The 13797-nt window shown below is 43.7% G+C and overlaps 1 protein-coding gene across 2 annotated transcripts in view; it reads left to right on the forward strand.

Annotated features, from left to right (window-relative positions):
* Positions 1–13797, forward strand: part of ADAMTS17 (ADAM metallopeptidase with thrombospondin type 1 motif 17) — a 290517-nt gene that overhangs the window by 201448 nt on the left and 75272 nt on the right. Inside the window, exons 15-17 of one of the 2 annotated variants that reach the window (XM_084773343.1) lie at positions 379–499; positions 4503–4571; positions 13040–13120. In XM_084773343.1, coding sequence (XP_084629469.1) covers positions 379–499; positions 4503–4571; positions 13040–13120 — 271 coding nt within the window. The remainder of the gene's footprint in view (positions 1–378; positions 500–4502; positions 4572–13039; positions 13121–13797) is intronic. The other variant, XM_084773344.1, reaches the window with a different exon arrangement.

Below are 13797 nucleotides of genomic sequence, written 5' to 3' on the forward strand. Positions count from 1 at the left end.
CCGCCTCCAGCTACCTGCATCACCACCATGACGTTTCTGCTGTAATGAGACAGAGGCAGATAGCTGCCCCCTGCCTCTCGGAGATACGTAGATGATATTCCTGTGAGTGCTTTAGGGCAGTAGGACTCCATTATTCCATAGTAAATGTTTTTAAATACATTTTACAAATTCATAAAAAGATAAAAAGACAAACATCTGATCTGAATTCAAGTTGAGTTCTTCTCCTCCTCCTCCTCCTCCTCCTTCTTCTGAATTTAATAATTAAAATGTGTCAGAAGCTCCAGGCACAGTGCCTCTCAGAGATATCAGCCCTGCAGGGAGTCGACTTCAAAACATCAGATCTTAAACCCAGACGAACCCAGCTCTTTGGTTTTCTAGAAAATTGGCTGTGATGGCATCATCGGTTCTGCGGCTAAAGAAGACCGGTGTGGTGTCTGCAGTGGGGATGGCAAGACCTGCCGTGTGGTGAAGGGCGACTTCAGCCACTCCCGGGGGACAGGTGAGTGCTGGGACCACTGACACATGCCGTGTATTTCATCTCCTTTGCCCCAGTGCTAATGGCTGTGTGGCTTTTTGTATGTCGCCACTCAGATGACTTCTTGATCTTTCCATTTGCACCACCTTTCCAGCCATGGGCTGCTTTGTCTAGAAACAGGAGGTGGTTTGTTGGTCTCCTGTCATAGAGGACATCAACTTATGACATTCAGTCTGGTGGGTAGGTGTGCATCTATGGGAGAGAATGAGGAAGAATAGGCAAACGAGCCACAAAGTGACCTCTCAACGCCTTAAAGACAGTTTACTCACCAGCGTCACCAAAAGTGATGTTAACAGGGGAATGAGGACAGGAATACGTGTCAGCTCAGTTTGACCCAGTTGCCCAATAAGAGAACAGAATTATGGTTATAAGGCCCTCGTCCCATAGGACAAGGCACAAGTCTCCATGTGCCTCCCTGTGTGGACAGAAAGCTTGGACTACAGAAACATCGCTTCTAGAAACTACACAGAGGACACACTATTCAAGATCTTGTGAAAGCAGACTGAGAGGTAACAGCAGATGCAAATTTAAATTTAAAAACCAAATTTCAGGGCCAGGGAGATGGCTCAGTCAGTAAAGGTGGTTGGCACAAAAGCCTGAAGGTGATTCAAGTTCAATCCCACCTCGTGGAAATAGAGCACCAACTCCCACAAGTTGACATTTCACTTTTACCTATGCATTATGGCACATGCACACACAGGTGTGGTGAAGGGGGTTTTCTGTGACCCATTTTTTTTTCACTCATGCCCTTGTTCCAGAAATAAAGACTCTGTGACTTAAATATCTTTACAAAAGTCTAGGCCAATATAGCAAGGCATGTTCCCTGAACTGCTCATGACTAACATCCTGTTTATTCTATTCTGAGTTCTACCATGTGGCTGGTTACCTCTGCTCAGGTTTCATGCCTCTGTCCTCCTCCGTGTCCCAGGGCAAATTCCTCTGCACACTTCACTCTAGCCCAGCATTCACTCTCCCTACTGATAACCCCTCCCTCCTATTTCCTGCCTCAGCTGTTTATTGACAGTTGATGAATCCATATAGTACACAAGAGATTTTACCTACACATGTGTACACACCACCCACACACACTCACACACACAATAAATAATGTTTTTTTAAGTTGATGTTTAGAATCTATACCCATGGAGACTCTCCCAGAATCTACTGCTCTGTCACATCACTTCACAGAGAAATGGAAGAAGCCACCGCTAGAGTGAGTTCATTTGAGGGAACTGCGCCCTCTGGAACGGTATTGCCCAGTGCAAACTGTACTTGCCACTCAATCTACCCAGACTTAAATCATAATTGGCTGAAATTTAAACTAACTTAAAAAATTATGGCCACATTTCAGGTTCCCGGTAGCCAGTGGGGCTGATGGGTCTCGGGTCAGACTGAGAACATCCCTGTTGTCACAGGAGGTTTCTTTCCTTAGACAGCACAGCTCTAAAACATACCTGATTTCTGCTGTGTGCTCTGGTGTATCTGATACCATTTCATCTCTTTGCACCCTGGATCTGCCTTGTGCAGTCATTGCCGCTGGGAATAAAACTGCCACAGTTGTCAAGGGGTTACTTTTGACGTCTGTTGATAACTTCTAAGCATTAGAAACATCATTTAGGGTCGTCAAGATTGCCCAGCAGGTAAAAGGCACTTGCGGCCAAGCCTGATGACACGAGGAGGTCGGTGGACAACTTGTAGGAGTCCGTTCCCTCCTTCCACCATGTGGGGCTGACCTCATGTCATTCTGCATTAGGAGGACTTGGTGAGTGCAGTACAACACTAAAGAAGGTTACTACCACAACCTTTGGTATCCTCTGCCAGACCAGCTCACTTGTCAGACAACCCAGTTAGGAAAAAGCACTCATTTTGACCGAGGGATATACCTCATCATTCCACGGCAGTAGCTTTTCCCCCCACCCTCCTTTCTCTACCTACCCAGCAAGTGCTGGGCTCCCTCTGTGTTCCCCTGAGGAGGAGGGGCTTCTGTGGCTGTGGAAGTAAGTCTACCATAGAAGTAAAATTCAATGGGGTATTCCTTTGTGATAACTGTCTCACCAGGATGTTTTTTTAAATAGCTTAATATGCTTGGGCCAGGTGTGATGGCGCATGCCTTTAATCCCAGCACATGAGAGGCAGAGGCAGGTGGATCACTGTGAGTTCGAGGCCAGCCTGGTCTACAAAGTGAGTCCAGGACAGTTAAGGCTATACAGAGAAACCATGTCTCAAAAAACAAAAATAAAATAAAATAAAAAGCTTAATATGCTTGCTTCCAGCTGCTGGGGTACAGACCCTGTCAGAGACCTTCAGAGGAAGACAAGCAAACATTAGCTCTGTCTACCTGGGAGCTCTGCCAGATGCCATATGTCAATATTATAGCACAATGCAAGGGCTTTGTTTTGATTTTTTTAAAATCTTTACCATCAGGCTTTGGGCATAAGATCACATCAGTATGGGTTCTATTTATTGAAAATCTGTGTGTAATGTTCTTTCGAATGAGTAATTATTGACTGCTTAGGAATTGATGTCCTCAACTGCATAAACACAGAAGACAGACATGTGGAAAACTGCACACCGCCCTCCTTCCCAGAGAATATTTATTTGGCATGTATACATTTCAATATCAGATACACAGGCATCAAAGTTTACAGTCACCACATTGGTCACAGTCGAGGGGTGGGGCGGTGCGCTCCATATAGATCAGTCATAAAAGATGCTGTGAAAAGTAAATGGCATCCAGCGTGGAGAGAAGACACTTCTGGCTGAGAGTGAATCCATATATTTGAATGAGACTCTGCAAAGAAATCCTATGGTAGACCCAGGTTATTTGGCACCTCGGTGACCCCAATTGAGGATTTGCTAATCTTGGTGGTATAGATAGGAAGGCAGCTTTCATCTGTGCCCAGCTCTGAGCAACGAGCATGGGAGGAATGCCTTATCATCCCTCAGGGTGAGTTTCAAAGAGAAATGCCATACAGAAAGATAAACCGACATCAAATGCAGGAATTTTGCCAGGTCCTGCATGAAGGCCTGACCCCAGCCTGAACTCCCTCCCAGGTCTGCTTACAAAAGCTCCCGAGCCGAGAAGTCGGGGTAGATGCATACAGCGCCCTAGATAAGTAAGGAGCTTGTGATGGAAGACCAAGCCCATGATGGAAGACCTCATAGCCTTGCCTAGGGAAATGGCTTCCCCAGTGTAAAATATCCACTGCCCCCAGCCCATCCCCTTCCCAGTCCTGAACAGACAAGGCCCCCCTCGGAGGTTCAAAATTCTCAAGCCTTCAACTGGATTGAAATGGCTATAGTATTTGTATTTAGTAGTTTGAAATCTTCTGCTATGATGTATTCCACTTGTCTTTTTTGTTTTGGTTTGGTTTTGGTTTTTGGTTTTTTTGAGACATGGTTCCTCTGTGTACCCTGGGCTGTCCTGGACTCGCTTTGTAGACCAGGGTGGCCTCGAACTCACAGAGATCCACCTGCCTCTGCCTCCCGAGTGCCCGGATTAAAGGCGTGTGCCACCACACACACTCTGCATTAGCTTGTCATTTAAATGTTGTCATTATTCCGTCCTGCTCTGTGGATCTGAGAAGGTAGATGTTTCCTGTGGGCATCCGGTGGTCAACTGGCCCACAGTTCGAACTGCGGGCCAGGATGCCTGATGAGTTCTGAGTCCCTTTACACTTTGTTCTTGAAGAGACATTAGGCTCCTAACCGAGAAGCCGATGTGGTCTTCCTTTGTCGAATATGGACAGATGCACATCATGGTATATCTTCAACAATTAGCCTTTGAGCCACTGGCATATCCTGAGCTCTGTGCTCCATCCCTAGGTACGGGGAATGGCACTTCCATGGGCGAGCGCTTGGCTCTATGATGGTAGTAGAGTTTTGCTCCACTGTGATTGCTTGAAGGGGAACAATACCAGTCGCTAAAATGGTCACAAACCAACTGCAACCTTTTTCTTTTTCTCAGTCAAGAACAATCTTTGTATGAAGGTGTCCACGTGTGTGATGGCAAAGGCGATCCCCAAGTGTTTCTCATGTAAGATGTTTGGCATTATGACCATGGCATGGTCATGAAGGTGCTGACTTGGCTTGGTGTGGGACTCTCGCTTACTAGCCTGGGTGTTTTCTGAGTAGAATTCGTGAGACTGAATCACGAATGAAGCCATGGTAACAACAAAGGCCAGTGACTGCTTATATAGGACACATCCAGACCAATTGCCAGACGTGAAAAAATGAAACTAAAATCAACATTAAAGAAAAAAGAAGCAGGAGTTGAGAGGCTAGACCTTACCCCGGGTGCCATGAGCTGCTTTGTATTCTTATCAACCACATCTGGCACCTTAACAAGAAATGTGAAGGCAGGGGAGCTAGTAGTCTTGTTCGGTGCCTCCCTCATAGGGAAGTTTCCATATCACCATATCGCTGGACTGGAGTTTCCTGTTGGCAGAGGGATCTTGATGCCTTCCTGGCAGAGATGAAGGCAATAGCTTCGATATGACCTGGTTGCACTGGCCACACGTTCCAAGGGTCAGCTAAATTATGCATAGATGCCTGGGGCTCTTGAGTGCAGTGAGATCTTTTCAGTTGTAATTGAGAGCCAACTTTACCAACAAACATAGAGTAACACAGATGGTCCTCACAGCACAGCTTTTCAAACTTCATGATACCGAGGAAGCCACCCATTGCCGATAGGAACTGGACTTTTGAACCTTACTCTGTTCCAGGATTGCAGCTTGCAGTGCAATCCTCTCTCATGATGCCGTGGTAGCCAGTCACTATACTCGGAAGATCACAGTGAGCGCGCGCGCGCTACGCTGCACAGGCTGCTGAGTGGTGGTGGTCTTCAGTAGGCTAGGTGTGTGGTGCATGCTCTCTGGACTTAAGATAGTCTCAACTTACAATGGGTGTTTTAGGATGTGACCCCATTATAGGTTGAAAGGAGTCTAAATTGTCATTTTAAAAAAAACATTTTGTAAACAGACAAAAGTAAAAACTTAGCAAAACCCTTTCTGGATATTTTGGGATTTTTTTTAACACAATAAAATTTCTTTATTTTCTCATACATTAGATACCACATAGAAAAGGAATCCCAGTACATGATCAGGGTTAGACCTCTATTCTGACATCTCAGTGATGTTTTCCCTGAAATAGCCAGTACTGCTCAACAACAGAACCATCAACCCAAATCTTCTAGAAGAAAAACTACTTAGAAAACTCAGGTAAACCTAACCGCACAGAGGGGGAAAAAAAAAGACCATAGCCTTGTAATATTAACTGGTAAAGACAGGCTTGAGGTCACCATTCCTAAGACTGTCACTTGAGGCAAAAACGGTCTGTGTCCTAGAACAGCGGCAAAGGCCTGGTTTCCCCATGGCTTCTTCACAAAACCAAATCCCCTCCCCCCCACCCAATCCCTCTTGCTTGGTGAGTGAAACTCTAATGGGAAATTACTCCAAGGTGAACCCTTGCTTCTTGACCTAAAATTTGAGCTTACCTTCTGCATTCTCAGTGTTTTGTTTTTTGTTTTTTGTTTGTTTGTTTTGTTTTGTTGTTGTTGTTGTTTGCTTTTGCTACATTCTGTATGCTATCTGGACTAATCCTTAGCGCACAAGGCAAGAGGGACAAGATGCTTTGGGACTTGATTAAGGCGCTCTCCCTCTCTCTCCTCTCTCTCTCTCTCTCTCTCTCTCTCTCTCTCTCTCTCTCTCTCTCTCTCTCTCTCTCTCCTTCCTGCTTGCTCTTCCTACCAGCTGGTGGAGGTTTTAAGCTCTTGGTCGGAGCTGGCTAGAGAACACTGAGAGGCATAGGCCTGCCTCTTTTCGTTGGTTCCTTCTGAATCAAAACCAGAGCAGCCAATCAGGCTAGTGGCACACACCTTTAATCCTTGCACTCAGAGAGAGGCAGGTGGATCTCTTTGATCTTTATGAGTTCAAGGTCAGCTTTGGTCTGCATACAGGCACCCAAGGCTACTTAGAAACTGTCTCAAAGAAGTAGATAGATGGGTGAATGGATAGGTATGTAGGTAGATAGATAGATAGATAGATAGATAGATAGATAGATAGATAGATGATAGATAGATAGATAGATAGGGAAAAAGAAAAGAACAGAGAAAGAAGTAGCAGAGGGAAGAATAGCAGAGCGCACTTACCACCACCACTTCCCTGCTGGGAGAGGACCCCACACTTGGCTTGGTTTGCACATCTGCCCTGAGCTTGCCACTGTTGACCAGCATCTCCACCCCAGGAGAGGCGTGGGAAGAGGACAGAAAGCAGATGCCCTTTCAGGGTTGCAACTTATGCCAAAACTAGGTTTAAAAATAGCACGGTCACCATGCCTGGCTGCAAATGTTCTGTGCTCTGGAATTCGGGAAATCAACTAATCAAGACCTAGGCAGCTTCACACACTGCCTCAGATGCTACAGGCTGATGATGCTAATCCCAAGATGTTAGTCACAAAACAGGAAAAGACCCCATCCCATGGCAGCTGCTCCCCTGACACATACCAGTATGAGCTCATCTCGTTTCCAAGTGTGTGGCTTCTGGTTTAAATGGGAATTCTGAAAAACATTTTAATCCCGTTGACTCTGAAGAGTGTTTATCTTTGACCCTTCACTATCATGTATGACCCATATCCAATAATTCCTCAAATTCCCCAGAAGGAACAAATTTCTCTGAAAAAAAAAATATCTGGAGTATAAAGTCTAGTGCCAGCTCAAAAGCGGTGGTTTAGGTAGTGTTTTTATTTGTAGCCTTTGTTTTGTTTTTGTTTGTTTGTTTGTTTTCCTAAGGGAAAAAAAAGCATTTTTACAGGAAACCAATCAGTCACTCTTTTTGGTTTCCTTCCTATTCCAACCTTAGGATATTATTGACCTAATTCTGCACTAATATATTTGATTGTTCTGAACATTTCATAATTATAGTCACGACAGGTAGTGCTTTGTATGGCTTCTTTCACTTAGCGTGGTGTTTTCAAAATTTGTCTTTGTCACAGCACACAGCAATATTTCTTTGTTTTTTCTTATCAAAAACTACTGCATTGTTTAGCTAGACTACATTTGCAGAACATTCATTAGGCTTTTGGTTTCTGTTTAATTCTGTTGTTTTTGTTTTTGCTACCACAAATAACACTGGCATAAGATTTTGTGTGCAGGTTTTATGCAAGCACGTGCTTTCATTTCCTTTGTATGTAGTATGTTCCTCGGGATAGAACTGGGTCACAGAATAATTCTGTGCTTCACTTTTTGAGAAACTACCAAGCTTTTCCAAAGGGCCTGTGACACCTTGTATTCTAACTAGCAGTGAGTTCAAGTTCCACTCTCTCCAGTTGCACACCAGGGCTCCCTATTCCGCAGCAGTTATAATGTATATAATGTGGTACCTCATCATCCTCTCTATTTGGGCTTTCCTAGTATCTGCAACACATGGAGTATATTCATGAACTCACATAACGGCCATGTCTGCATCTTTTTTTTTTTTTTTAAGAAATGCCTATTGAAATATTTTCCTAGTTTAAGCCAGGATGTTTGTTGTCTTATTGAATTGTGCTGTTTATTTATTCTGAATGCAGACGCTTGATGAGATAAATGGCTCACAACTATTTCACCCCAGCATTATGAACTGCCTTTTCACGCTGTTCGTGGTGGAGAATGACATGCTTTAAAAAGCTTTGCTAGGAGCCAAGATTCGTCTTGCTCTTGTTGCTATAGCAGTACACTGCTGCCTAGTCCTAGAACACTGGGGTTCATGTCTGCTTGGTCCCCGGGGTGTTGCAGTTTCACCTCTTGCCTTTAGGTCTGTGACCTAGCTTTGGGTAGGTAGGTTTTGTTGGAGGGTATGATCTGAGGCAGAAGATAGCCCAGTCATCTCAACACTGCTTGCTGACGACTGTGCTTCCCCCATTGAATGTTCTTGGCATCTTTGCTTTTAACTAAGCAACAGATGATTTATTTCTGGACTCAATCGTATTCCATTGATAGAATTATCTATCTTCACGCCAATACCACATTGTTTTGATTAGTGTAGTTAGCTAAAGTGTCTGGAAATCAGGAAGTATGAGGTCTCCAACTTCATTTGAAAAATTGTTTTGACTCTTGTGAGTCCTTTGCATTTCCATATGAAGTTTAAGATCAATTTGTCATGTTTGGCAAAAAAAAAATCGTTGGGGGACTTTGAAGGTTATTACCTTAAATCTACAGATCGCTTGGTGTCCCTTCCTGTTATTAAGACGCCAGTGCTGTGGCTGGAACCCGGTGGTAGCCTGCTTGCCTCGCATACACAAGGTCCTAGTTCAAGTCCCAGCACCCCCAAAACAAAACCTTTCTGATCCATGAACATATGATATCCTTTAATTTACCTAGATCTCCCTTAATATGTCCCAACAATGTATTTTAGCCTTCAGTGTAGAGGACTTATAGGTGGTGTCTTAAATTTATTCTGAAATATCCTGTTTTTGAGCGGTTCTTAAACAGTTTTCTGACTGTTTCTTCCTAATGCAGCTGATTTTTACAGTTGACACTGCACCTTCCAATCCACTGAACCTCTTCTGATGGCTACCTTAGATTATTCTATCAGATTTGCTGTGCGTGCAATGGCATCACGTTCAAATGGAGACAACCTTCCCTTTTTTGTTCCTATGTTTATGTCTTTTATGTACTTATATATTTAGTTGTTTATTTATGCCTAATTGCTTAAGAGTTTCCGATACACTGTTGAATAGGAAAAGCAAGCAAGATATACTTTTTGGAACCCCTGGTCCTAAGGGGGAAATCACTCAGTATTTTGTTATTAGTTATGTTGTTAGCTATGAGGTTTCTTTGTAGAAAACCTTTATCATGCTAAAGATAATCCCATGTCTACTCCTGGTTTAATTTACCAAGTATTTTCTTTGTTTGTATTGAGAAAATTATGTATATTTTGCCTCTATCAATATGAGTGATTACCTTACATTCCCAAACTATGTCATATTAAATATATAATCTTTTTAGATTGGGCTTGCTGATATCTTGTTGAAGCTGTATTGTATATTTATCTATGGCACAGCATTGTCTCTAATGCAGACTATTTTATACTAGTATAAATATCCATCACCAAGGCAATAGTTACATCAAAACTTAAAGAAAACATGACAAAGAACTATATATATAATAATGCATGTAATCTTTGAGGCAGATGTTTTTGAAATACCAAATACTTATTTAAATATTATAATAAAACACTATATTGAATTATAATGATACTCCTGTCATATACAGTGAGGACAAATATAAATATTATATATATTTGTGCAGATATATGTACAAGAAGATATATAAGTGACCATACATCAAACTGATAAAGGTTTCTCCATAATAGAGGTAAATGGGATAGAGTGTACTCAAGATTCAACTGTTCATAAAAGTCCTGCCAACTACAATCTCATGTATGCTGTGTAAACTTGAAAAAAATAGAAATTGTCTTATAGTAAAAGTGATTTCAACTGCTATGTGCAAACCAACGCCCCAACTAATTATGCTATAAGCCAGGGGGCATCCTATGCCCTAGCTCCCTGTCCTGCCCCACAGCCTCACAGACGTGTCTACACAAGTAGCTGGTACAATTAGAATTGTGTCACTTCAAACTCAGTGACGTTACAGAGCAGCAGCAGAGGCTCTGTGTCATCGTAGGCTTCATCGTCACTGTCCACTTGCTTGGATTAAGAACTGCTTAGAAGCTGAGCAGAATACAACTTGGAGTAATCATGGGGCTCCTATCTGACATCTGGATCGATAGCTTCATGGATTTACAATATAGTGGTACTAACTGGAGGTGTTAAAAGAAAGAAGGACCATGGGGTATGTTCTTGTGGCTGTACCTTTTTTGTTTGTTTTCTTCTTGTTGTTGTTCTTGGTGGTTTGGGGGGACAAGGTCATACTGTGTAGCCTTGGATGGCCTGGAACTCATTCTGTAGACCAGCCTGGGCTTGAACTCAAAGAGATCTGCCCACTTTTACCTCCTGAGTGCTGGCATTAAAAGTATGTGCCATTATGTCCAGCCTGGGGCTATATCTTTCCCTGGCCTAATATGGTTATATTATATACAATATATGCTATATATAAAATACTTTGTTTCCATTGTATAATTCACAAACTGAAATGCAGAATGGTATGTCTATTCCTGTTGTAATCCACAAAAAAAGGGCCGGTAATATTTGGCATTCATAAGATTAGTTTCATTGGAAAAGACATTTACCATGAGACTGGATCACTGTGACTTATGAGACAGAGAAAGTCTTTTTGTCCTAGAGATTGAATAGGCTTCATCATGACAAGATGGCGGAGTTAGCCCAGTGTTTTTGTGTATGTGTTGAAATTGTCATTTTGCTTTTCTCCCCAACAATACAGGACCTCAGGGCAATTAAACAGTATTCATAATTTCTGTGGTTTAGTCCAGTGGATCTCAACCTTTCTAGTGCTGTCACCATTTAATACAGTTCCTCATCTTGTAGTGAGCCCCCTCCCCCAACCATAACATGATTTCACCGCTACTTCATATCTGTAATGTTGCTACTGTTATGAATCATAGTGTGAATATTTTTAAAGATAATTGTTTGCCAAAGGGGTCATGACCCACAGGTTGAGAACCTCTGGCTTAGGTGATATGTGCATCCATACTTTGCAAAGTGATGTTCTTGTTACTTCATAAACATGGCACTTGCTTAACTTTATTTAAATATTTGTGTAGCTCATTGCTGTATTTTAAATTCTCCTTGTACTTTGAAAGCACATATAGCATCAGATTAAAAGAAAACAATGTGTGAGTATGTTTAAATGCAGTATGACATGTTCAAAGTCTGCTGAAACATTGCAATAGTCCTTCCTTCCTTCCTTCCTTCTTTCCTTCCTTCCTTCCTTCCTTCTGTCCTTTCTTCTTTCCTTCCTTCTGTCCTTCCTTCCTTCCTTTTCTTTCTTTCTTGTGTGATGTGGTATGAGTCAATTTTAGTTTTTAGCTTGATGAGGTTGTTTCAACTATTGAACACTGTTTTTATAATAAAAGGGCATCTATATTATGAGAAATTAATATGTAAATAACCCCTCCATATGTTTTTTAGCCTTCATGTAACTGGACCCACAAATCCCTAAGTGTGTTTTTAAGTATAAGTCGCTCCACTGTTTTGATGGTCACAATTTGGATTCCTCAGCATCCTCACAGAGGCCGAGGCAAAAGCGTGATACCCTGTCTAGAACCTAAACACAGGAAGAAACAATTACCAGTCTGCAGTTCAGAATCCCAGAACCACATTGGGCCACTTACTGACACAGTTTCCTCAGTAAACGTGGCCTTCCCTGCCTGGGCTCCCTGACAGCCTTCCAGGCATTTCCACCCTGAACCGGCACTAACTACCAGCTTCCAGCACCATGAGCAGCCAGAACACACAGAGCACCTGCTCTACATGGAAATAGTCAAGCAGGCAGGCAAAAGTGTGTGCTACAAGAGCCACAGGAGTTGCCAGAGCTGTGGAAGGCAGGAGGTGGTGCACAACAAGGGAGGCTGATGGTATTGTTACAGGAGGATTCACTTGGCTTTTGTTACGATCCTGTGGACATTCAGAGGAAAGTCAAGCGGCACAGCACAGGAAGGAGCTTCCAACAGAGGAGTGAGACCCTGGCACTCCTTGCCATGTGCCCATGTTGATTCTGGGCAGCTGTTAGCAAAGTGCCAGTGGCTGGGTGGCAGGAGCAGGAGAAACTGCAGTTCTTACCCTGCAGACAGGAAGTCTGAGATTAAAGTGTGGGCGGGGTTGGTCCGTTCTTCTCCTCTGGCTTTTGGTGGTGGGCGTTTCTGGTGCTCCTTGGCTTGAAGACGATTCACCCCAGTCTCCACGGCCACGGATTCATGGCGTTTGCCTGTGGCATGCCTGTGTGCAAATCCAGCCTCCTTAAAAGATATTTTGGCCTGGTGAGATGGCTCAGCAAGAAAGGGACCTGAGTTTGATCCCAAAACCCAGGTGGCGGAAAGAGAGAAATGACTTTTCCAAGTTCCTCTTTGCCATCCACGTAGGCAATGTGACATGGGTGCTCTACACATAATAAACAAGTAAATCTAATTTTTAATAAAAAAGGTGTTCCATCCTATCGGGTTAGGGCCCTCCCAAGTCCCGTGTGACTTCATCTTAGCTAAAGCCGTGTCCATATGAGGTCACATTCTAACATACACAAACACCTACATGTCTCTGTAGGTTTGGACTCCATCCTGACTGGTGCACACTGCCCTCTGTAAAGGGACTGGGTTTGGGGCTTCAAAATATGCATTCAAGAGAGGGGATAGCATACCTACCAGTGGAACGTTCTAGAAACTGAATGGCCAGGTTTTGTGGTCTTAGAAGAAAGAACCTCATATGAGTTAGTGCTTGATTCCTCAGGCTGTGTTGGCCTGAGGTCTCTGATCTCACCACAGGAGGTGTGGTTGGGCAGCTTAAATGGGCGAGTCCCTGAGATGTGTTTCATCTGTGTGTTCTCTGTCACCACAGGTTATATTGAAGCTGCTGTCATTCCAGCTGGAGCTCGGAGGATCCGTGTGGTAGAAGACAAGCCCGCTCAGAGTTTCCTGGGTAAAACAAAACTCATTCACTCAAAGTTGTTGCTCTAAGAGTTGACTCTGATGAGTGGAGCTAAAGGTGGTAGCTCTGGCACCATCCTCCTCCCGGTTTTATGTATACTTGCACTCCCTATATACCTTCTCCTAAGTGTAACCCTGGTGTTATACCTGCCCTGCCATTGTAATACCATAAGTACCCAAAGTGGACCAGAACAGCAGTTTTAGCAGGCAGCAAGGCCCATGGAGAGCATGGTAGAGTCAGTTAGAACCACTACTTTTGGACAGGATAGAAAGTAAAAACGTGGAGGAACCCAGGAGGCGTTGGGGAAGTGTGTCTCCCAAAAATCACTAATGGTGGGGTCCAGTGCAGTTAGCCCAGGCAGCCGAGGCCCATGGCTTGTCCTTCAGCAAACAAGCGACTACAGGCTGCCGAGGGCGCTGGAGGTGCCTCTTGCTGAGGAAAGAGCAGTGGTCCTAAGCGGAATGGAAATACAGAACAGCACTGGCCTTCGCTAAGCTCTGGGCACCTAACTTGATAGTAACCGGCTGGCTGACTTTGAGCACAGACACCTATAGATCTCTAAAGGGCTGGAGCAGCGCATCCTGACACGGTGCTCATTGTCCTCTGCAGAGGGCCTGGTTCAGTGGAACCCGTCCTAGCTAAAGGAGGCCCTCTGAGTGACTCCAGTC

Source organism: Acomys minous (genome assembly GCF_964271855.1).
Source record: "Acomys minous genome assembly, chromosome: 2".
Taxonomy (NCBI): domain Eukaryota; kingdom Metazoa; phylum Chordata; class Mammalia; order Rodentia; family Muridae; genus Acomys; species Acomys minous.